Raw genomic sequence first — 23539 nt, forward strand, 5'->3', positions numbered from 1 at the left:
CGCTGTGTGCCCTGGGGACGCCCAGAGTGTGGGGGGCTGGGGGTGCAGCCACGGGAGGCGACAGGGAGCAGCGAGCAGAGCATGCAGGGAGAGGCAGAGGGAGCCCGGGTCTGGAGAGGCAGGTGGGGTGAGACGGGTTCTGTGGGCCTGGACAGGGTGATGACAGCTCAGCCAGTGAGCTTGGCGGGGACGTTTTAGTTGGTAAGAGGGACCCCTCAAGGGCTCCCCTCGAGCACAGGCCTCGTGTGGCAGAGGGGATCAGGAGCACCCCCAGCCCACAGGCCTGCCTGGGCTGAGGTGCCACTGCAGCAGGGAGGCCTGCTCCGAGGCCAGCTGGTGCTCCAAGCAGGCTCCGCACCCCGCGATCTGGCGCTCATGGGGCTCCCCAGGGCTCCCCGAGCTGCCACCCGCCCCTCTGCCCCCCCCCAGAGGGCCTTGGCAAACAAGAGTGTGGACAGGGCTTCTGTGGGGTCACAGCCTGCTGGACAGAGGGTCCCCACTGCACAGCAGAGCCTGGCCCCTGTGGCCCCTGGCAGTTGTGGGGGGTGAAGCTGCCTGTGGTCTGCACCCAGCCCTCTTTCCACATTCTGGCAGGTGCTCTGTGTTTGGGGAGCGATCTCCTCAGTCAACAGCCAACGGTCAGGGCGGCCGCGGCGGCCGTGGCCTGCACCTGCCCAGGCTGGGGGTGGGGGGGGCAGGGGCACTACCTGGTCGAAGCCGCGGAGGGGGATGCTGCGCATCATGACTGTGGCGTCCAGTCCGATCCCGGTGAGGAAGCCGGCACACTCCAGGGCCACGTCTGAGGTGCAGCTAAGGATGCTCACAAGGCCACAGGAGGGGCTGGCCCACCTGCCCACCTGCCCACCTCCCCTCTGACCCCCACGCTACCCGGGAGACCCCTGCAGGCCCAGAGGCAGCCAAGGGCTAGGCAGGTTCTGCCACCACGGGGTGTCTGTCTGGGTTTGACAGAGTCTAACACTTTAAAAAGGTTTGAGGGAGGAGCGGGGCAGCACCCAGCAGTGCTCAGGCAAGTGCGCAGCTTCCTCCTTGTTCTGAGCTCGGGAATCACTCCTGGCGGTGCTTAGGGACCATACGCAGTGCCAGGGCTCACACCAGGGCCTGCCACATGCAAGGCAAGAGCCTTACCCCTTGTACTAGCTCGTAGCCCTGAACGTTGGTTTTAAAGGTGACAGAGAACGAGCCCTGGAAAGGCAAACGCTTTTGTATGGAGCCACCTGGGATCCCGAGAGTCTGATCGGCCCTGGAGTGGTCCCAGGAGCAATGGAGGAAGAGCAAAGACGTCCTCCTGCGGCTGGAGCTCTGTCAGCACCTGGCCTCTCCACTTCCGGCAGATGTTCCCCATCCTGACCCTGTGCTCCCCACAGCTTCTCCCCGGAACCCCCTGGGTGTGCGGCTCCCTGAGAAGGGGCGGCCTGACTGGGGCTGCCCTCCTGCCTTGCCGCAGTGTCCACTGCCCTGGGGGCTCAGTTGTCTCATGTATGGCTCAGAAAAATCCTGTCCAGGAAGTCCTGGTCACAAAAGGTCAACCTCAAGTTGTCCCCTGGGCAAAAGGCACCCGCCCCGAGGCAGCGTGCTGAGTGCCTGATTCCAGGTGCTGTGGGAGGGACAGCGCTGCAGACTCCCAGGACGGTGAGCACTGCCGCTGGTCACGGCACGCCGGCCAAGGATACAGCTGGCCCCGACCACCAACCTGCCAGAGAAAGGGACAGAGGGGGAAAGAAGTGAGTTTCAGGTGCGGTGCTGATAAGACTCAGCAGGTGTCCCCAGGGGGCACGGGTGCAGGGTCCGTCAGCCTCCAGTGAGACCCACGGACCCGCAGGTGTGTCCCCATTGATGAGTATGAAGTGGTGGGAGGGGGCACTGTGTGAGGTGTGAGGTGTGGAACTGCTCAAACACAAAACACCACTCAGGGACAAAAAACCACTTCCCAGAGACTCCAGCTGAGAAATAAAGCCTGAAGGTGTCGCTGAGTCGGAAATTGCCTGGTGATGAAGGACATGAGTGGCCAGTGACAACAGCACACGTGTCCCACGAAAGCCCTGCACACAGGACCTCGTGGAGCCCAGGAACAAGCCGAGGGGGCCTGGACAGAGCATCAGGCTGTCCTCCTGCCCTGGGGTGAACGCTGTGCTGGGCACCTTCTGGGCTTGCTGTGGAAAGTGAAGGGCATGTGGCTGTCCGAGCTCGTGTCCAGCCTCCACTCATGCGGCCCAGACCCAGCAAGGCAGCTGGGGACAGGCACCAGAGGTCAGGCCCCAGCACTCATGTAAATACCCTGCCCTCACAGTGAAATCCCCCCCCCCACAGGCACCCACACCCATGCACATACGTACATAATATACATGTGCACACATGCACCCCCATGTGTACATATACATGCACCACACACATATATGCACACACATACACACATGCATATATACACACATGCACGCAGAAACATGCACACGTGCACACACACACACACACACACACACACGCACACATGCACACACTCGCACACAGTCCGAGCCAGCTGCTCGGGACCCAGCACAGGGCGGAAACTCCCAGCCCGGGCGGCGACATGTGGGTGGGCTTGTCAGAGCACCCTTCGGTCTTTGAACAAGAGGAGGTGATGTAAGGACGGATAAGCCCGATGTCAGCGCTAATCCTGGCAGGTACTAATGATATAATTCCAGTTCAGAGGCAGCGGATCCCTGGCTTCGTTCTGCAGGCAACCCTGCAGGCAGCAACTGGCCGGTGGCTTCATCTCTGTGGCGGGGGACAGACGGGTGCTGGAGTCACCGCTGGTGAACGCACAGAGCTCAGTGTGTGCGCAGTGTGGGAGGGGGGGTCTGGGCCAAACAGCGCAGAAAGTCGGCGGGGGCCCACTCGGGACTGGCAGTGCCTGACCCCCAGGCCCAGGGACACACGTGTGTGTGACCTCTTCTCCATGCACAGGGGCATCTTCAAAATGACAAAACCTGGGCCAGGAGACAGTGCAGTGGGTAGGACACATGTCCAGCATGCACCCTACCTGGGTCCACTTCCCACAGGGTGCAGCGCTAGAGGCTCCCAGCACTGTCAGGGGGGCCCGGGGGTCCCCAGCACCACGAGGCCCAAGCAGTACCACATCCACAGACCCTCGCATTGAACCTCTGGCCTGGCTGGCTGAGAACTGCCAGCTGGTCCCGGGCCTCCTGAGCACCTCCTGGGAGGGCTTCCCTGCAGGATAACCAGCTCTGGTTTGGGACTGCATGTGTCTGGTGAGAGGCATAAGCCTTTCTTTAAGGCACAAAATTATCAGTTACTTAAAATACAAACAAACAGAATTGAGCTGCTTTGAAAATCTTGTGCTAAATGCAAGAGCGCAACTGGGTGAGAACATGCCTGGCAGATGCGGGGTCCCTGGCTCCCCACTTCCACGTGTCCGCAGTGACAGAGGCATAGGCCAACAGCTACCGCCTGTCCCTGCTGCTCTTGGAGCCTTCCCGCCCGGGCCAGCACCTCTGGGATGGCCGCGAATGCAGCGTGCAGCCGTAGGGCTCCCGCGGAGGGTAACCCAGAGCCTCTCATCCTTAGGAGCGAGGATTAGCCAAAGTGTTGGTTTTCACTCCGCTTCTCCCCCCACTTATCAAATAATTAGAGCTCTTTGAAGGCGGCAGGAATTGAGGATTCAACCAGAGAATTCCCTTCACGTGGGCTAATGTGTGAACATGCTGAAGCGCCAAGCAGAGGCCTGAGGGCACAGCGCCCCGGAAGATAGGCACCCCGGTTTCATCGCAGGCCTGACACCTTCATCAGCTTCACTCGGCCAGGACAGAGACCCTGGGGGGACCAAGGTGGGCCCTCGAAGGGTGGCGGTGAGGACAGCAGCAGAGGTCAGGGGACCCGCCTGGGTGACCTGGGGAAGGGGCTAAGCCTGGGGGGTGAGGAAGGTGAGGGGGGTGCTGAGAACATTCAGCTCATCCCTCCACTAAGTCCTGGGCCCGGGGCACCAGCGCAGGCCACAGTCGGGCGCGCCATACCCCTCCACACCATCGCGGCACACTCAGTCACGTGTGCCCTGGGTGGCTCCCCTCACTGCTTTGGGTGTGCAAACATTTCATTTGAAGGTATAACTACCGTGGGATTAGCCTAATCACAGGGCAGGCTTTCTTGTTCAAAATCTGAGTGGGGGGAGGAAGCAGAAACAAAAACCTTAATTCGGGCCCGTGAAGCCCGGGCTTAAAGAGCTCTCCACCTGCCTCTCGAGTTTGAAGGCCCCTGATCCGCTCCCGAAGGGGAACACCCACACAAAGTGAGGCCTCACGGCAGGCACCTGGCCCCTTGGCAGTCCTGCCGGTGCAGGAAATGCCAAACAGGCTGCCGAGGACGCCCCCCTCCCTGGAGAAGCCTGGGGGGCCCCAAGGCAGCCTTCCCAGTGGGGTTAAACTCTGCTTGCCTGGGTCTCAGCTGCCCCGTCGGACCCTGCAGAGTCTGACACCAGCCCCCCACATGCTGCCCTGCAGGAGCCTTGGCATCCAGGCCCGCATGGGATCCCGCAGTCCTGTGTGCAGGTGATGCCATCCTGCGGCAGTGCCTGCCTCAGCCTCCGAACCCCGGCCACTGTGGGCACAGGGTCACACGGTGGGAGGGCGGGAAGCAGGCCCAGGCAGGATACAAGATGACAAGGAGGAAGGTGGCAGAGAAGCAGGACCAGAGGAAGAGTTTCCCGGCATGAGTTGCTGTGGTTCTGTGAGATAAAATTTATACTCTTCCCTTCCGAGCTCGGGATGCTGGAAGGAGGACGGCTCCTGGACTCACTAACGAAGGTCAAGCAAAAGCCTCTCTCTGTGACCAACTCCGACAGGCAACACTAAATCAGACGAGTTACAAAAACACTCGCCCACTTCCCAGGGCTCCACACGCTAAGGATAGAGGCTCCGGCCGCCGGCGCAGACACAGGAGAGGGGCCGGCAGGGACTGGGCAGCCTGGCTGTGCCCTGCAAAGTGGGAACTCTGGCTACACGGTCAGCCTTAAGTCCCTCTGAGGGCTCCTTGGCATCAGAGAGGGCAGAGTCGGCCGAGACTCAGGAATGGTCCCGGGTCCCCGCCCTGAGCACCAGGCCAGCGAGCAGAGGGGTCTGGATTCTGTTAGAAAACGAGCAGGCAGCACGGAAGGCTGGGGGGCTCCGTGGGGGAAGCGGGCCTCCAGGTGGGGTCGGGCTGCCTGGGGCCCACGGGGTACCCCTGCTTAAAGACACTGAGAGACCGTCTGGGACACGGCGCCTGCCATGTGCGCAGCCGGGCCAGCACCGAGCACCACTGGGAACAGGCTTCAGCCCCAGGTGTGGCCTGGAAACCCCAGCTTCCCTGCACCCCCTGCACCCCTGAAACCATGGGGGAGGGTGGCCGCCTTCTGCCCGTCCATGTTCTTCCCTCCTGTTGGGCTGGGCCACAGAGACAGGACGGCCGCCCCTGAGTCTCCCTATGTGCGCCATGTGGACACCCCACCCCCGGTCCCTGTTTCTCGGAGGGAGGGCAGCTGCCTCAGGTGGACCGGCAGACCCCACCCTCTGACCACACTCCCTCACTTCTGGCTCCTGTCCTGGACTTCCACAGGAGGACGAGGAGACAGGAAAGAAGAAAAAGGCAAATGAGCCACAACAAAGAGTCGGTGCCTGGGCCTGGCGGGGCAGACGGCTGACCTGCTCTGCCCACCTCACACCCTGCGGGCACTGGCCGGGCCGGGCCTGCTCTGGGGGCGCCCCTCCCCCCCGGCCTCAGAGGGTCCAGCTCATTGTCTCCGGAGCTCAGGCTGCACTTGCTGGCGATTCCCACCCGTGACTGTCACCCCCAAGGGTTCTGAATAGGACGCTGGGTAGAAAGAGCATCGCAAGGTGTCATCCCCCTCCGTCCGGCCCTGACTTCCCTGGACCTGGACGCAAGCAAACGAAAGATGGGGCTTGCTTGCAGGGCCAGCGGGTGACCCTGGAGGTCTGGGGAGCACCATTCTGTGGGTGAAGGACAGTGAGAACATCCTCACTGAGCCCCAAACCCCAGAGCGTGCCGGACAACGAGGAAAGGAGCGGGGGAACCCCTCGGGTGCCACAGAACTCAGGGGAGCCCACGGCCCCACACAGGCCCTGGGAAGCCGCGCAGACAGAGGCCAGGCATGCGGGGAACCTTGGCCACTGCCTGGGCCTCCCGGACAGGGCCACTCGAAAGGTCCCTCGGGCTCCAAGAGGCAGGCCAGGGCCAGGGGGCAGCCCTCGGGCCCATATTAATTTCAGCTCCATTTTAAAGGCGAGTTAAAATAAACACGGGGAATATTTATAAGGCAAATAAATCTGGCAGAAACAGCCCCTCCAAGTGTGAGCAGAGGCCTCCCCTCAGCCCCGGCCCAAGCTGATAAAATACAGAAATGCTACTGTAGGCCCTGCGGGCTTATTTTGACTGCGCAGAGGAATGTAACATGTAAACACTGCCTCCCGTATCACACTGTTACAACTTGCATTAACAGCACCGGACAAAAGCCGCATTTTCACAGAAGCATCGTACAGGGATATATCTCCAGCTTAATTTTTTAAAAAACCATTTCCTCACATAAATCATGCTCAGAACGAAACGGGTGACTGGTACATTGCAAACAGGTTTTTTTTTTCTTAAACAATAACATACCTAGATTCCTTCTAAATGCAAAAGCTTTTTTTTTTTTTTGGTAAATCTTCTAAATGTTTTTTTTCTGAAGAAAATAAACACTGCAGTTTCGTTACTGACCAAAAATATCCACGGCCATGTCTTCCCAGCAGCACAGGCTGCTGCCCCCCCCAATACAGGCCCAGCGGAGCCCGCACCTGGGCACTTGGGCACCCCGGGTGCCAGGGCCGCCCTTCCCGCCAATTCTCCCCACACCTGGGGTGGAGCAGCAAATAAGGAGAGAGGCAGCGAGTTCCATCCACCCTGCCCGGAGATCAGCCCCGAGGGCATGGGGAAGAAGCAAAAAAAAGAAAAAGCCGTGCAAAGTCACACAGGAGCAGCAGGGCAGAAGCCGGGGCACGGGAAAGGTGGAGAGTGGGCAGCTGCCTGGGTGAATCAGCGTGCAGGGCACCCTGCTCCACCTGAGAAATCCAATGGGAGAAGGCGGCAGCTCTGAGGGCCTCTGGGCGCTGGACGAGCAGCCGTGGTGGCCTAGGATGCTGCCAGCATGGTGAGCCGGAGCGGGGCAAGGGCTCCCCCAGGGGACCGTGCTTGCAGTCTGCCATGGGCTCCGCTGAGACCCCAGCAGCCCCGTTGCCCTGGCCAGACAGACAGACACAGACACACAGACAAGCGCACAGGGATGCACAGCAAAGCCATCTGGGGAACACGAAGAGAAACGCTGAGACTTTTCTTCCCAAACAGTCCCAGGGTGGAGTGGGCCCCTCAGAAGTGCAATAAATCTAAAAGCCATTAAGTGTAAAAAGAGATCTAAGTTACATATGAAAAAAGGGGCCCATACATTTGTATATCGCAGAGTTCAAAAACAAGTGACAAGCTGAGTAAATCTACAATATAAATGACACAGGATCACAGCCCTCACGCAAAGCCGCTGGAAGATAAGGAAAAGATAAGAGAAGGAAGAACCAGAGCGGAGCACACTGCACGCGCACACAGCACCCACACACTCTCACATGCACGCACGTGTACACATTTGCTCCAAATGGCAAAATGGGGCGTGCAAAGACGGAGAACTATAGCAAGTAAAGTGGAACCAGGTCACATTTGACCTGCGAGGAAGTTGAAGATAAAAGAACACTTAAATGAGGGACTGGAGACAGGTACAGTGGGTAGCGTGCTTGCCTTGTCCGCAGCCAACTCCAGTTTGGTCCCTGGCACCCCTTGTGCTTCCCTGACCCCCACCACAGCACAGAGCCATGCATAAGCCCTGAGCAGCACCCAGTGTGGCCCCCAAAACCAAGCCACATCAAAACAAAAACAGCAAGTTACCCAGATTTGATAAAGGGCAAAGTGATGAAAGTAGCCACTTAGAACCGAGAGACTTCTGCACGGAAAACCATCGCCCCCTGGAGGCTGGAGGAAAGACATAGTGGCGCCCAGCGCCTGCCTCCACACACACCTGCAGTTACAGGTCCCAATCCCTGGTGACCCACGTGTGCCGGTGCAATCTTCACAACTACTGCCTGCACTCCCCAGTGCCCCAGACAGTTTTGAGTGGCAGCGGCGCTGGTTAGGGTGAGAGCCCACAAAAGGCCATGTGAGGGGCTGGAGCAATAGCACAGCGGGTAGGGCGTTTGCCTTGCACGAGGCTGACCCAGGTTCAATTCCCAGCATCCCATATGGTCCCCCGAGCAACACGAGGAGTAATTACTGAATGCAGAGCCTGGAGTAACCCCTGTGCAATGCCAGGTGTGACCCAAAAAGCGGGAAAAAAAAGGCCGTGATCCCCAGCCAAATGCCACCACTCAGAGGCAACTAAGTGTGCACGAGCGCCACGAGCCTGGCGAGTACACAGTACACAGCTGGGCGGGTGCATGAACCTATCACCACAGGGTCAGCAGTGACCAAGGGGTCAGGGCGTGGGGGCACAAAATACAGAAGAGGAACTGTCGCCAGAGACAGACCACCACCAGAGGGAACGGAGGGAGGCAGCGGGCAGAGCTGCTGGGAGGGACGAGGCAGGCAGCTCCTTCCCCTTCCCTGCCCAGGCAGGAGGGCATGTGAGGGGGGGGCACGGCCTGCAGGAGGGCCGTGGACCAGCCCAAGAAGGTGTGAAGGGCACCAGCCCCTGCCGCTCTGCACCTTGGCAGCGCCCCTGCTGGGAAGACTGGCCAAGGGAAGTGGTAGGTGAGCGGATGTGAAACGCTCACCGCGGGTTTCCAGGCAATGTTTCAGGATGATGAAAATAACAGGAGCCACCAGCTCAGGAACGGTTGAAAGAGGAACCACAGCACAGGCACTGGTGGGGGTGGGGGTGGGGGGAGCCCTACCCCAACCAGGAGACTCTCAAGGGGACACACTCATGTCCCCACACTCCCTGCAAAAGGTCCAGTCCCTGACACATGGCGGACCGGCAGGCCTCTGCTGCCCTCTGGTGGCCTCCCCGGTCTCTGTGTGCATGAAGCAGCCAGGCACCGCATGTGTAGGAAGCCTAGAGCTGAAGCCCTTCACAGCCCGTCCTGCAGGCACAGAGGACACACCTAGCATGCTGTTCGGGAGTGCATACCCCACCCTGCACATCTCCCACACTGTGGTTTCTCAGGCCACTGGGGCCTGTGATGGAGCTGAGGGAGATCCAGGGCGATAAGGAGGCAGGAAGGCGGGGCAGGAGGGCAGGGCGGGGGGTCTTCTTTAATATCTGGGGCTGCCGGTCAGCTCTCCCTGATGTCTCTGACAAGTGACTCTGAGATGCAGGGGTTCCTGGTAACACTTGGAAAACCACTGTCCACAACACCAAGTGGCCAAGTCACTTGGTTTTCGCTTTGCTTTGAGGCCACACCCGGCGGTGCTCAGGGCTTAGGCCTGGCTCCGCACACCTGGCCAGCTCAGGGAACCATATGCGGTGAAGTTGGGGATGGGACCCGGGTCGACCACATCCAAGACAAGTGCCTTCACCTCTGTCCTCTGGCTCCAGCTCCGGGCGTGTGTCAGCACACCCAGATGGGCTTAGCACACCATGTGTCCGCGGCCCTGCCGACTCGGTGTGCATTCCCACCCTGCGCTCTGTCCCTGGCTCATTTTCCTCCCCCCACCTCTGAGGGTGGGGCCACCAACACAGGGCTCAAAATAGCACTGAGGTTTCTATTATTGGGGAACAGAGAGCGGTGCCTCCCCCACACCCTGAGCCCCGACTTACGTCTTCCCCGGAGATTCCTTCAGCCAGAAGATGTCATCGCTGGTGATTCCATATTCCAGGGCCCCTTCGATCTGTCCGAGGGGGCAACACAAGAGAAGCATCACTGGGCCGGGTCCTTCCTCCACAGGGAAACACACTTTTTACAGACACAGGCAGCCATACAGTCTCGGCCTGTATATGGTGCACTTCCTGCTCCTTGGATGTCTTCTCTTAACTGTGGCCTCTGGGGACAGGTGACTGTGCTCAGCACTTGGGAGACATGCAGCGTGGTAGGGGAGCCCAGGTGAGACCAGTGTTCCCCCCTCCCTGTTTCCAGGACCCAGACCCAGGGCTCAGGGAGGGAGCAGGGGTGGGGACATGGAGAGGGTGAGGTTAAAGGCTGGGTGGGGCCGGGCAGCCTTGAGGGCCAACACCAATGGTCACTGTGCTAAATGGATGACCCATTCATGGGCAGAGGCTGAAGAGCAGCCCCTGGTGGGCAGACATGGGGGGATAAGCAACCCCCGGTGGCCCGTGAGAGTAAGACGTGCTGAGGACGAGGACAGGGACTTCTGAGTTCACGATTCCAATTGGCAAAACAAAACCACCAACCTTTTTTGAGTTTTCGCAAAGAAAAGGCAAAAGTCTGAAAAATTAAAGGATTTAAAAACCACCATCAGGTCTTGGCAGCTGCCCAGAGGGTGGGCAAGGCAACAGCGCAGTAGAGCAGACAGAACCAGGCCCCACCCAGGCCCCCGGGCCCCCAGCACCCACAGCTGGCTTCTGGCTTCATCTGCCTCCAGGTGGGCAGACACACTGGCAGCTAGCTGCAGAGTCCCCTGGCATGGGCACGACGCAGCACTGCCCAGAGCACAGAGGAGCTGCAAGGAGCCTCCTAGTGCCCAAGGCTTCAGCAGAGGCAGCGGCAACCCGCAGGGAGTCACCCATTCTGCCCCCCTCTGCTGTACTGCCCTGACCGCCTTCCCTCGGCCTGCTCGAGGCCCCTGTGCATGAGCTCTACGACGTGCTCTTACTGGCTGGCACTCCAAGGAGGTGCCCGCCTCCTGCCGCCCATTTCCAGAGGAAATGCAGAAGTGGAATGGAAGTTCCTGAGAGAAAGAAACACCGAGGGAAGAAAGAGAGAAAACCGCTCTCCTGTTCTTCCGCCACCCACGAACTCCTTCCAGTCTCAGGAAGGAGCAGCCTCCCGGCCCGCGGGCAGGGCTCAAGGGCGGGAGTGCGGCTCTGCAAGCAAGAGGCCCGGGCTCCATCTCAGCTGCACACGGCTGGCCAGGGCTGGCGGGAGTGACCCCGGGAGCAGTGCCAGTGTGGCCCCCCAACACAGCGGCCTCCTGCCCGTGACCTGCGGGCCTCAGGGGCCTCAGTGTGGCCTGCATGGGGCCAAGGGTTCATGGCAACAAGTCCCACCTGCAGCCCTGGGGAGGCCAGTGAGAAAGTGGCCTCAGCCAAACCTCTCTGCTCCCCCTTCCTACCAGACACCCCACTAGTGTCTTCACCCTAAAGCCTCTTCCTCATGGGAGAACGGGCAGAGAAACCCCAGGCTGCATTCAATGGAGCCACAGGTGAGAGCAAAAATGGTTCCACAAAGTTAGTACCCCCCAGTCCCCACCAAAAAATGAAAAAACAAAAAACAGCCCAAAGGGTCAGATTCAACCTTTCCCGAACCCTGAGAATTAGCTGAAGGCTTGCAGCCACACGGGGAAACATTTAGTCAAGAAAAATGGTGGAGACTTGGTCAGCCAGTGAGTCTGTGGCTTTTTCACTAAGTCTCGTCCCATCCCCCAGCACCGCAGCAGTCTTGAAAAATGAGTGTTCCGGAGAGAGCAGACCAGAGCCGGCGCCCTTTCAAAGCCTCCTTCCCCGGGAACAGTCATCGTGTGACCTGCCTGCTGGTTTCCTGGAAGACCCCACTCAATAGGCTTGTCTTCGCTGACCTCGCTCCAACCCGCCTGTGCTGACAGCCTCTCCCCGGGGAGCATGGGCCCAGCGACTTAGCAGCATGGAGTGATGGATAACAGTGGAAGCAACCAACAGACGCACCAAACGCTTAAAAGGAAAAACTGAGAAATGAGATGTCCACGGGGGCTGTGAAAAGCTCTGCCGTGTTCTGGGGCCCGGTGCAAGCCCAGCCCAGGCAGGAAACCGAGCCCCCCCGGGAGACAGGCCACGGAAGGTCTGCACGCTCACGGCGTGGCTTTGAGGCCCCGCGCACGCAGGAAGTGAGGGCGAAGGCAGAGTTCTGCCTGTCTGGCTGAGAGCTGAAGGTGTGCGCCCGAGTGCCCACAGAGGCTCCCCCGCAGAGACTGAGAGACCCTTTGATTCCTGGGGCTTAAAACAAAATTCCAGCCAGTCAGGGAGCTTAAAAATTTTAAAACTTCCAGCCAGTCTTCCGCAGATGGCAAAGGTCCCTGCACACAGTGGCTAAGCCTGAAGATGCAACTGGTCTCGCACAACAAAGAACAGCTTTCACAGAGGCAGTTCAGAAAAATCCCCAACACGGCTGTTTGCCTTGCACACAGCCGATCTGGGTTCCATCCCCAGTATCCCTTATGGTCCCCCAGCCACCGCCAAGAGTGGTTCCTAAGTTCAGAGTCAGGAGTTGAGCTGAGCATCACTGGGTGTGGCCCAAAAACAAAAAGAAACAAAAAAATCCCCCACAGGCAACAACATACAAGGTCCCACTGTGACAGAAGAATCTCATTGCCAGAATGAACATTTTCTACTATGTGCAATATGCTGTTTCCAACAAAAATGACAAGAATGCTGAGAGCATGGGAGGCCAACATTCATACATCGCTGGCAGGAATGAGAGACGGTGCGGCCACTTTGGAAATCACCCAGGCAGCTCCTAAAAAGGTGAGATATGGTGACCCTATATTACCCTTCGCTACTTGATACAGAGCCAAGAGAAGTAAAAGCTGAGGTCCACGTCACGCCTATGCAGATGGCAGTGTCCATAATAGCCAGAAGTGCCATCAGCCCCCAACACCTATCAACAGACCATGGACAAAATGTAGTCCACCCACACACAAAGAAACACTATTCAATCACAAAAAGGAATGAAGCTACAATAGTTGTCACAACACAAACCAGCCCCCAAACCAACGCACTAGGAGAAGCTAGTCCCAAAGTCTCATGGTGAGCATCCACAGAGACTGAGAGTGGACTAGTGGCTGCCAGGGGACGGGGAGAGCAGTGAATGGACAGTTTCTACTAATGAGTGCCAGGTTTGGGGGTGTCAGGGATGTGGGTCAGCAACAGAGTACATGCCTACATGTGTGAGGACCTGGGCTGGCTCTCCAGTACCACCAAAAAGGAGGGTGGGGGAGGGGGGCCATTTGGGACCAGAGTAATGGCACAGCAAGTAGGGTGTGCCAACCACCCAGGCAAGCAGCCAACCCAACCTGGGTTCAATCCCCGATATCCCATATGGTCCCCCATCGGGGGTAATTTCTGAGTGCAGAGCCAGGAGTTACCCCTGAGCATCTCTGAGTATGGCCCAAAAACAAACAAAACAAAACAAAACAAAAAAAAAAAGGGAGGGGGGAGCTGGAGTGAAAAAAGTGTTCTGGAGTTATGTAACGGTGCTGATAAGCACATTACTTTGTAAAACTGAATGGGACCCTTTAAGAGTGTGCATTTCCAGGGGCCTAAGAGACAGTACAATGGGTAGGGTGTTTGCCTTTCAGGTGGCCAATCCCAGTCTGATCCCCAGCACCATCAGGAGTGATCCCTGAGCACAAAGCCAGGAGTAAGTCCAGAGCAGCACTAGGTGTGAACCCCTCCCACCCAAGCCACCGTGATAAAGGGAACATTTCATGACCCAGAAGGCTTGAGGACAGTGAACTGTAGGAGACCAAGAAGGACCACCCCGCCCTCCCCGCCCCCCCCAGCTCCAGGCCGGAAACACTCACCTGCTCAGGGTACCTGGGCCGCCCTCCGGTGGCAATGACGATGTGCTGGGCCGAGAGCAGCGTCTGGGGAGAGGTGAGTAAGTGCGGTCAGAGGAGGCTGCAGCCCTGCCCAAGGCCATGCCTCCACTTCAATGGCCTCACGGTGCAGCTGTCCAGCTGGTGGCTCAGAGGTCCCTGGGAACAGGGAGTCTGGCCAGGGACCCCCAACAAGAGGGTAGGAGACATCCTTCCTCCAAGCACTTGATTCTGTCTACAGAGCCCCCTGCAGGGGTTGGCCCTCCTGGAGTCCACAAAGCCTGCAGGGGCCAGGCACCAGCCTGCTGGGACCATCGCGCCTGCAAGCAGGCCTGGGTGCCATGTCTCATCACTCATGAGAATGGCCACCAAGCTAGACTCAGGAGCACAGGGTTGCCAGGGGCCGGGACGGCCCAGCGAGGCACTTACCTCTTTCCCACCTTTTGCGACCCCGCAGACTGTGTGCTTGTCGATGAATCTGGCTTTCAGGTTAAAGTACTTGACTTTTCTGCAAGATACAAATGGGATGTTCAGGGCCAGAGAGAGCTCCCGGGTAGGAAGTCTGGATTCCATCCCCGTGTGACATGGACCTTCCCACACACCGCTGGGAACAACCCCCTCCCATACACACACACACACAGACACACACAGATGATATATACACACACACACACACACACACACACACACACACACCACACCACACACACACCACATACACACACATACCCCCCCCCACAGATAATACACACACCACACACAGATAATACACACACACACACACACAACACACACACACATACACAGCCTGGTGTAACCACTGGGCACTACCTGGTGTGGCCCACCCTGAACCAAAACTAACACTAGGATTTTCACACATTTCCTCTGCAAATTGAGTGGGGGCCTGGGGTGTCTCAGGAGGTGTGGAGCTCATAGAGCCAGATGGGGTGAGTTATGGGGTTCATGGCGTGAGAACCTGGGGTCCGCCGGGCACTGTCTAGGCCTCTCTCTGCAGCAGCCTCAAGGGGCCCCGTGGGCTCCTTCATGTAACTGGGGCGGGTCCTGGCAGGGCAACCCCGAGAAGGAGCTGGCTCTGGGAGGCCCCCGCCGTGCTCGGAGCTCCACATCAGGAGCCCCCAGGGAGCTGCCAACGTGCCCCTCACTCCTCGCTGTATGAGGGGCCAGCCCGCCGGGGTCTCCTGCTCCCAGGGCTCTTGTCCCCTCTGTTGCCTCACTCAGCCCCCAGCCCCACTCTCTGGGCCTCTCGTCTACCTGCTGCTGTGAGCCCCCAGGGAGGGACCACTTGCCGGGGTGGGAAATAGCCCCGAGGAGGTCCCGGAGGCTTGAGTACCTGTCCTGCAGCTGGACCCGGTGTCCCCAATTTAGGGACTTCACGTGGTTCTGAACAGCTTCCGCCATTTTCCTCCTGTTGGTTCACAAAATGAAACATGAAGCAATAAAAACAGCAGAAAAGCTGCCTGTCGGGGTGACACAGCCGACCAGGGGCCGAGCGTCTAAAGGCGGCAGACAGGACCGCTGTCCCCACCTCAGTCCCTAAGGCTGAGTCCTTTGGACTCAGAGAAATAGGGTGGGGGGAGTTTGGGGCCACAGCATGAGGCACTGGCCTTGCCGCAGGCCTGGTGCCGGAGACCTGCAGAGCCTGAGATGCCCCCGACACGACCCCAAGGGCCTTTGTGGGGAGCCGCCTGTGTACTGCAGGTACACAACGGTACCCCAGGGCACCACAGAGTCGATGGAGCAGCAACCCCACAGCCCCCACTGGTGATCCCCCCAAACGAGCCCAGACATCACCAAAGGGGCTGCAGCTCACGCAGAAGCCACCTGCTGGCTGGTGTGGCACCCGGGGCGCGCTCCTCACCAGTCGTGCTGCACTGGCGGGGCCACCTCCCAGCCGTAGTGAGGGGCGTCCTGCAGCATGCCCCCCAGCAGCGCCGCCTGGTGCATCAGCTTCTTGGGAATGCAGCCGACATTCACACAGGTGCCGCCAAGCCCCCAGCGGGTACCTGGCCCATCGGGAAGAGCACATTTTAGAGTGAGAAGGCAAAATGAAATGAAATGGAATGAGATAAGGGGGATGAAGAGACAGTAGAGTGGGCAGAGTGAACTAGCGGCTGACCCAGGCTCAACCCTGGCATCCCACCTGGTCCCTCGAGCCCACCAGAAGTGATCCCTGAGCACAGAGCCAGGAGTCAGTCCTGAGCATCGCCGGGGGTGGCCCCCAAATCAAGTTAATGAAAAGATTGGTTAACTAAGTTAAATAACTGAGGGCCAGGGACACCTGGGTGGCGCCCGTGCCGCAGGGCTGGGGTTCCTTCCAGCATGAGTGATGTCACGGAGCATCACTCAGACACAGCCCGGATGAACCCCGCCATGCTCAGAATTATGTCCAGGGCCACTTGAAAGTGAGTGACTCATGCCGTGAGGAGCAGACAGTCCTCAACTGCATCGGCAGGTGTGTGGCAACCTGAATGTAAGGTGAAATGACGGGTGAGGAGAAGGGCTCAGAGACCTCATTCCCTTCCCACGGTCTCTGTCCCGGCAGTGTTCTAAGTAGCCTGCTGTGCGGGCAGCTGACTCGGGTGCAGGGCAGCCTTCGGGAATGCAGGACAGACATGGGGAAGCTTCTGGACTCAGCCGCCCTCCTCCTACCCAGGAATAGGGTCCCCAGCCTTTTCCTTGGCCAGGACACGTGCTGGGTTCGGGCTGCCTACCTCGGGGGGAAGGGTCCACATAGTCCAGCACCGCCACCTTCTTGCCCAGCTGAGCAGCTGCCGAGAGAAGAGAAAGGAACAGGTGGGCGTGAGCGTGAGCTGAGGCGCTCGGGAGCCCAGAAGGTTACAGAAGAGGGTGGGGAAGGGCCCCGGTGAGTGCTGCTGTACCTACAGCTGTGCCTACAGACACCCCCGCTGCCGGCTGGCACTTACGGTGAGATGTGAGCACAGCTGGGAGCCCTCCAGTCCCCACCCTGGGTGGCAGCACGGACCAGGGCCCCCCCCCAGCCCACCCCCACCCAGGCCTCCCAGCTCCAGTGCAGACATTCAGCGGGAACTTGGCTCCCACGCAGAGCATGCAGGCAAGTGACTCGCACATGCCCACACCCCAGGGAGACCGGGGATTTGGAGCCCCCCAGCCCCCGCTCACATCCTGTCTGCTGCCCCAGGGACCACACCTGAGTGACATCGACCCTCATCAGAGTCCCCAGCTGGGCAGCTGCTGCCCTGCTCTCAGGCAAAAGCTACTCAAGCTCGGACATAAATGGCAGGTTGAGGGGCAGTGAGCGCCCGAAGGAGGGCAGACCAGCTCTCCCGCCTGGAGTCCCCAGCTTCCCTCTGATCACCAGCAGAGCCCCCCCAGGGCTATAGGTCCCAGGGTCTGAGCCAGGCGAGCGTGCCACTCCCGATCAGCCTGACAAACAATGAACACAGTCAACGGTGGGAGTGAAAAAATAGAAACGTAGTAATAAGAGGGCCAGGGAGATGGCTCCAAGGGCGGGGAGGCTTTGCACGTGGAAGCTCTGGGTCTGGCCCTCGACACTCAGAGTCCCCCAAGCACCACTGGGAGTAGCCAGAAATGACAATAGATGAGAATGGTATGATGGGGTATGTTCATGGCTTTCCGAAGCTGGATTCAGAACAAAAGTTTTTAAAGTCCCCGTTTCAAACCCACCGTGCTCAACTGAGATTCCAGTGCAGGACTGAAATGCATCCTCTAAATGCATTTCAGTCTTCACACAGTGGGGATCTGGGGGAGTCTTCATACAGTGGGTATCTGGCCCCCCTGTCTGAGCATGAAGGTACAACCGGGACGATGTATACCTTCCACTAAAAGCAGCCAAAATCCAGGCATAGTACGTGAAACAACAGTTGCAAGAAATTGAAAATGAAGGCCCAAGCATGCACTGCGACAGCAAAGGCACGATGTAGGTGCACAACTAGACAGTCACTGGGATGTCGCCAAAGCAAGCAGCCACAGCAGAGTTGGGGGGCCGTGCTAGGAGATGAGACCCCCTAGAGTTCATGGCACAGAAGAGCAGGGAGGTGGCAGGTGTGCAAGAGCATGAGAAACCTCCAGGGCTCACTCAAGGAGGCCCTGAGTTGCCGCCCACAAACAGCTCCTTCGGCTCCTGAACGACCATGATCCCAGAGGCACACCACCAATCTCAGGACCCAGCGACTTTGGGCAGAAATGCATCTGGACTGAGCATTAAACTACGGCACCATGCCACCCTGGGTGGGAAAAGGTGTCTGTCCCTTCTGCCCCCTTCTCCCCCCGTGGCACACTGGCCGCCATCTTTCAGAGCCAGCTATGAGACTGCAGTGACGAGACAAGAGGGACTTCACGGGATGGGGGAGTGGAACCGGCCCTTCTCCCCGCCCCAATGAGGCCCCGACTTGCCGCCCACGAATGGCTCGAGACTTATTACTAAAATATCGGAAATCCAAAATTGTGCAGCTGCTACTTCAGTCATGCGACATCATATCCTCTTCATAATAAGCAATAGAAAACAAACTACCGAATGATGCCTTTTCGGCAGGTCTGATTGTTGGGGGAAATTCCAAATAATAGTGGTGGGTCTTTTATCAAAATATTGAATGTAATCAAAGTAGAGAGAGAGTAAAGTGGAAACCATCTGCCACACAGGCAGGGTGGAGGGTGGGATGGGAGGTATACTGGGGTTCTTGGTGGTGGAAAATGTGCACTGGTGAAGGGATGGGTGCTTGATCATTGTATGACCAAGACTTAAACTTGAAAGCTTTGTAACTGTTCTCACAGTGATTCAATAAATAAAAAATATATATATATATGTAAAAACAGAAATCTCCAGGGGCTCAGAGGGGACGGTGCTCACATTAGGATAGAGCGCCTCCTCCTGGAAGACAGCGGGAGAAAACACAGCCTGGGGGGTGGGGGGTGGGGTGTTGTAAAAGCACCAAGATGCTCCGAGTCCTGGCTTGAGAATAACAGGCCTTAGACCAGGCACAGCTCTAGACCTAACATATCTTAAAATGAAGAAATAAGAAGGATTGATAATCTCTTAATAATGTATCTACAGCCGAGAACATGAAGGGAAAAAACATTTTAGAAATACAAAGATACCTAGAAATCAACAAGTTCAAAGTGTCTGGCACTGAAACAAAACTACCAGGCATGAAGTCGGAGCGCGGGCTGGACCCATGAACGACGTGTGAGGGCCTGAGTGTGACAAATTGCACTGCAGGGACCCCAGACTACCACCAGGTGGAGCCATGTGGAGTCCAAGCACCACTGGGCAGAAGCACTGAGCCCTGTGGCTCACCCAATCCAGCTGAGCATCCCCAGGAGTGGTCTGGACGCCCTTCACCTGCCCCCTGCACAGCACCACTGGGCATGGCCCATCATTCTTTTAAAAATGACCAGAGGAGGGGCTGGAGTGATAGCACAACGAGTAGGGCATTTGCCTTGCATGCGGCCGAACCGAGTTCGATTCCCAGCATCCCATATGGTCCCCTGAGCACTGCCAGGAGTAGTTCCTGAGTGCAGAGCCAGGAGCAACCCCTGTGTATCTCCGGGTGTGACCCAAAAAGACAAAATAAATAAATGAATAAATAAATAAATAAAATAATAATTTTAAAAATGACCAGAGGCCGTAAAGATAGTACAACCTGTAGGGCATTTGCCTTGCATGCTACCCACCTAAATTCAATCCCTGGTGCCCATATGGACCCCCAAAACCCTGCCAGGAGTGAGTCCTGAGTGCAGAGCGGGGAGTAATCTCTGAGTACTGTTGGATGTGGCCCCAAAACAAAACAAAATTTTTTGGTTTTGGCTTTTCAGGTCGCACCCGGCAATGCTCAGGATTACTCCTGGCTCTGCACTCAGGAATTACTCCTGGCAGTGCTCGGGGAATCATATGGGGTGCTGGGAATTGAACCCGGGTTGGCCGCGAGCAAGGCAAATGCCCTACCTGCTGTACTTTTGCTCCAGCTCCCACAAAACAAAATCTTTAATGAAAAAATAAATAAATAAATAAAAATTTTAAAAAATTAAGATGATAAGACATACAAAAAAACCCAGCAAATAAAACTCACAAAGAGTAAAATAGGGGGCCGGAGCGATGGCACAGCGGGTAGGGCATTTGCCTTGCACGCGGCCGACCTGGGTTCGATCCCCGGCATCCCATATGATCTCCCCAGCACCGCCAGGAGTAGTTCCTGAGTGCAGAGCCAGGAGTAACCCCTGTGCATCGCCGGGTGTGACCCAAAAAGCTAAAAAAAAAAAAAAAAAAAAAAAACAAGAGTAAAATAGGCCAGGGAAGTAGCTCAAAAGGACTGGATCAGGTTTTGCACGGGAGAAGCCTGAGTTTGAGCTTGGCACCACATGGACCACTGAACTCTTGCAAGCACAACCCTCACCCCCTACAGACAAACACTGAGCCAGGTGTAGCCCCCAAACTAAACAAACAAAAATAGAGAGCCAAGGGAGCATAGCATGACGCTCGCCATAGCCATGCCATGGGACCCCACACCAGGCTGCTTCACTTGGGGCGACCCAGAGGGGGACGGGTGAGAGCCCTCTCTGCCCCAACGGACCCAGGCCCAGCAGCCGAAACCTCCAGAAGCCAACCATCGCCATGCTCAAGGCCGCGCCCCACACGCTCGGGCAGAGCCTCACACAAGTCCAACAAAACCCAGGTATGCGGAACACTGTGACTGAGAACTCTGGGTCAGTACCACACCACATTTGATGGGGCTCAAATAGTAGATAACCAATCATAGAGGGAAATATGTATATAATATACATATAGACATACACATATATTTATAGATACATATACGAAAGTTCACAACGCTCAACCTTTAACAACATGTTAGTGATATCTTATAGAAGGTCTTAATGGGCCCTGTCAAAATAGAACAATCTATGGATACTTTTTTTGTAACATTCTCAGCGGTTTTTCATAACAAACAATACAAAATATATTATTTCGATTCTGTTTTGAGACAGGGACTGGGGTTTGGAATGAAAACATCCCAAATATGGTGGTGGGAAGGTATAATGGTGGCGGGATTGGTGTTTGAATATTAAATGTAATCAAATATTGTGAACTACCTTATAAAATAAAAAAATTAATAAAGTAAAATACTATCTCATACACACAAAAAAAGAGCGCGAGCAAGCAAATACTGCTCAACAGAAATTAATCAAGAACTATTACAGATGTCAGAATTGGCAAAAATAGAGCAGGAAAACTGACCTTATAGCTGTATCTCATATTCACAAATGTCAAAAGCAATATGAAAGAAATAAGAAAGGGCTTAAGTTGAACTTGCAAAGACAAAAATTTAAAAAAATGCAATCTCTTGATGGGGATGAATGGTAGATCAGGCATTGAGGAATCGTGAGGACACTGAGACACTGAGGAATGGTAGATCAGAACTGAGGAGTTAGTGACTCTGAAAACACAGGTACAGAAACCGCCCTAGGGCCGGAGTGACAGTACAGTGGGTAGGGCATTTGCCTTGCACTCGGCTGACCCGAGTTCAATCCCTGGCATCCCCCCAAGCACTGCCAGGAGTAATTCCTGAGTGCAGAGCCAGGAGTAACCCCTGAGCACTGTTGAGTGTGACCCAAAAAGAAAACAGCAACAACAAAAAACGCCCTAAAGGGGCCTGAGACACATACATGGGTAGGCACTTGCCTTGCACATGGCCAACCCAGGCTCAATCCCCTGCACCATTCATGGTCCCCTGAGCTCGCCACATCACCGGGAAAGATCTCTGAGCACAGAACCTTGAGTACCAGTGGATGTGACCTCCACCCACCACCCACCCAAAAAGAGAAAAGAAATTATTCTAAAATGAGTTCCAATAAAATGTAACCTCCAGCAGAGTAGGTGACATGTAATTAAAGTCACCAAAAGTAAAGTGACTTTACTTTTGGAGGAGAGAGAGAGAGAGAGAGAGAGAGAGAGAGAGAGAGAGAGAGAGAGAAACAGAGAGAGAAACAGAGAGAGAATCTGAAGAATTATAGTTGAAAAGCCTCAGAACTTGCTAAAGCCTACAAATCCATAGACCCAAGAAGCTCAGTGAACTACAACATAAAGACTTATTTTGTTGTTTTTTGCGGATCACACCCAGTGATGCTCAGGGGTTACTCCTGGCTCTGCACTCAGAAATTACTCCTGAGCAATTCCTCTGGTGGTGCACTGGAGGCCATATGAGATGCCAGGGATTGAACCCAGGTTGGCTGCATGCAAGGCGAATGCTCTACCGCTGTGCTATTGCTCTGGCCCAGAACAGCATTTTAGAACTACAACACACACCATGTTACTCAGAGGCTAACATCTCGTCAAAAGAGGAAATTCAAAGAGCAACCAGAATCCCACAATCGAGGACAAAGACAAAGATGGCCACAGATTTGCCACCTCAGGAGAGATGGGCAGGAGAGGAGGCGGAGGATAGAACAGAGGGTAGGGCACTTGCTTTCCATGCAGCTGACAATGAGCACCACCAGGAGTGATGCCTGAGCACAGAGCCAAGAGTAAACCCTGAGCACCACTAGGTGTGGCCCAAAAACCAAAAAAAAAAAAATTTTTTTTCTTTTTGGATCACACCCAGTGATGCACAGGGGTTATTCCTGGCTCTGCACTCAGGAATTACTCCTGGCGGTGCTCAGGGGACCATATGGGATGCTGGGAATCAAACCCGGGTCAGCCGCATGCAAGGCAAATGCCCTACCCGCTGTGTTATTTCTCCAGCCCCCCCAAAAAATTTTTTTAAATAAAAGGTTCTGAATAGACTTTTCTCTGTGGACATTAACTGGCCAATATGTACACGAAAAGATACCTCATGTCACTGATTAGAAAAGTGCAAGTTAACTATACTGAACTGCACTTCCCACCTACTTCAGCACCGTCAGAGGCAGCCAGACAAGCACAGACAAGCACTGTCGAGATGTGGAGAAACTCAAGCCCTCTGGTGCTGCTGCTGGTGGGAACACGCACTTCGGAAAACAGTTCTGGAATTTCTCCAGAAGTCAAGCACTGAGTTCTCACAACTGAGCAGTTCCACTCCTAGGTATACACACAGAGAAAATACACATCCACACAAAAGCCTGCACACACACCAGTGATCACAGCAGCAGGACTTGCAAAAGCCAAAAGTGGAGAGAAATCCACGTGTCAATCAAGAACAAGTGGACAAAGTGTGGAATATTCCTACAGTAGACACTATTCAGTCATGAAAAAGGGTGAAATCCTGACAGATGAATGCTGAAAGCACCATGGTAAGGCGGGATGCAGTTCAGTGGTAGAGTGGATGCTTTGCACGTGTGAGGCCTTGGCTTTGACCCCTAGCACCACCACCACCATCAACAACAAAGAAAGCAATGAGTGAAGATCACTCATCTATATGAAATTTCTAGAACAGACAAATTCAAAAGAGACAGGAAGTGGATTAGGACCACCAGGGGCTGAGGAGAGGAGAGGGGGCTGATGGGAACACTCTAATTAACTGGGGTGGTGGTTATACAAGTGAGACTATAGCAGAAATGAGTGGATAAACGATGCATTTTATTTGTTTTGGTTTTTGACCCACACCGCCTATGCTCAGGGCGTCCTTCTGGCTATGAGCTCAGGGGCCACTCCTGCTCGGGCTCGGGGGACCAAATGAGTTGCCAGGGATTGAACCCAAGTCGGTCACGTGCAAGGCAAGAGCCTTACCTGATCTACTATCACTCCAGCCCCTAAATGGATGATTTCTGCAGATACTAC

General features: G+C 56.0%; 1 protein-coding gene across 2 annotated transcripts in view; it reads right to left on the reverse strand.

The window, feature by feature from the left end:
- Nucleotides 1-23539, reverse strand: part of TXNRD2 (thioredoxin reductase 2) — a 50500-nt gene that overhangs the window by 19872 nt on the left and 7089 nt on the right. For both annotated transcript variants that reach the window (XM_055119370.1, XM_055119369.1), the window contains exons 3-10: nucleotides 16500-16556; nucleotides 15647-15791; nucleotides 15119-15193; nucleotides 14197-14275; nucleotides 13753-13815; nucleotides 9839-9909; nucleotides 1692-1711; nucleotides 708-799 (exon numbers count right to left, since the gene is read on the reverse strand). In XM_055119370.1, coding sequence (XP_054975345.1) covers nucleotides 708-799; nucleotides 1692-1711; nucleotides 9839-9909; nucleotides 13753-13815; nucleotides 14197-14275; nucleotides 15119-15193; nucleotides 15647-15791; nucleotides 16500-16556 — 602 coding nt within the window. The remainder of the gene's footprint in view (nucleotides 1-707; nucleotides 800-1691; nucleotides 1712-9838; nucleotides 9910-13752; nucleotides 13816-14196; nucleotides 14276-15118; nucleotides 15194-15646; nucleotides 15792-16499; nucleotides 16557-23539) is intronic.

The sequence above is a fragment of the Sorex araneus genome, chromosome 11, assembly GCF_027595985.1.
Source record: "Sorex araneus isolate mSorAra2 chromosome 11, mSorAra2.pri, whole genome shotgun sequence".
NCBI lineage: Eukaryota > Metazoa > Chordata > Mammalia > Eulipotyphla > Soricidae > Sorex > Sorex araneus.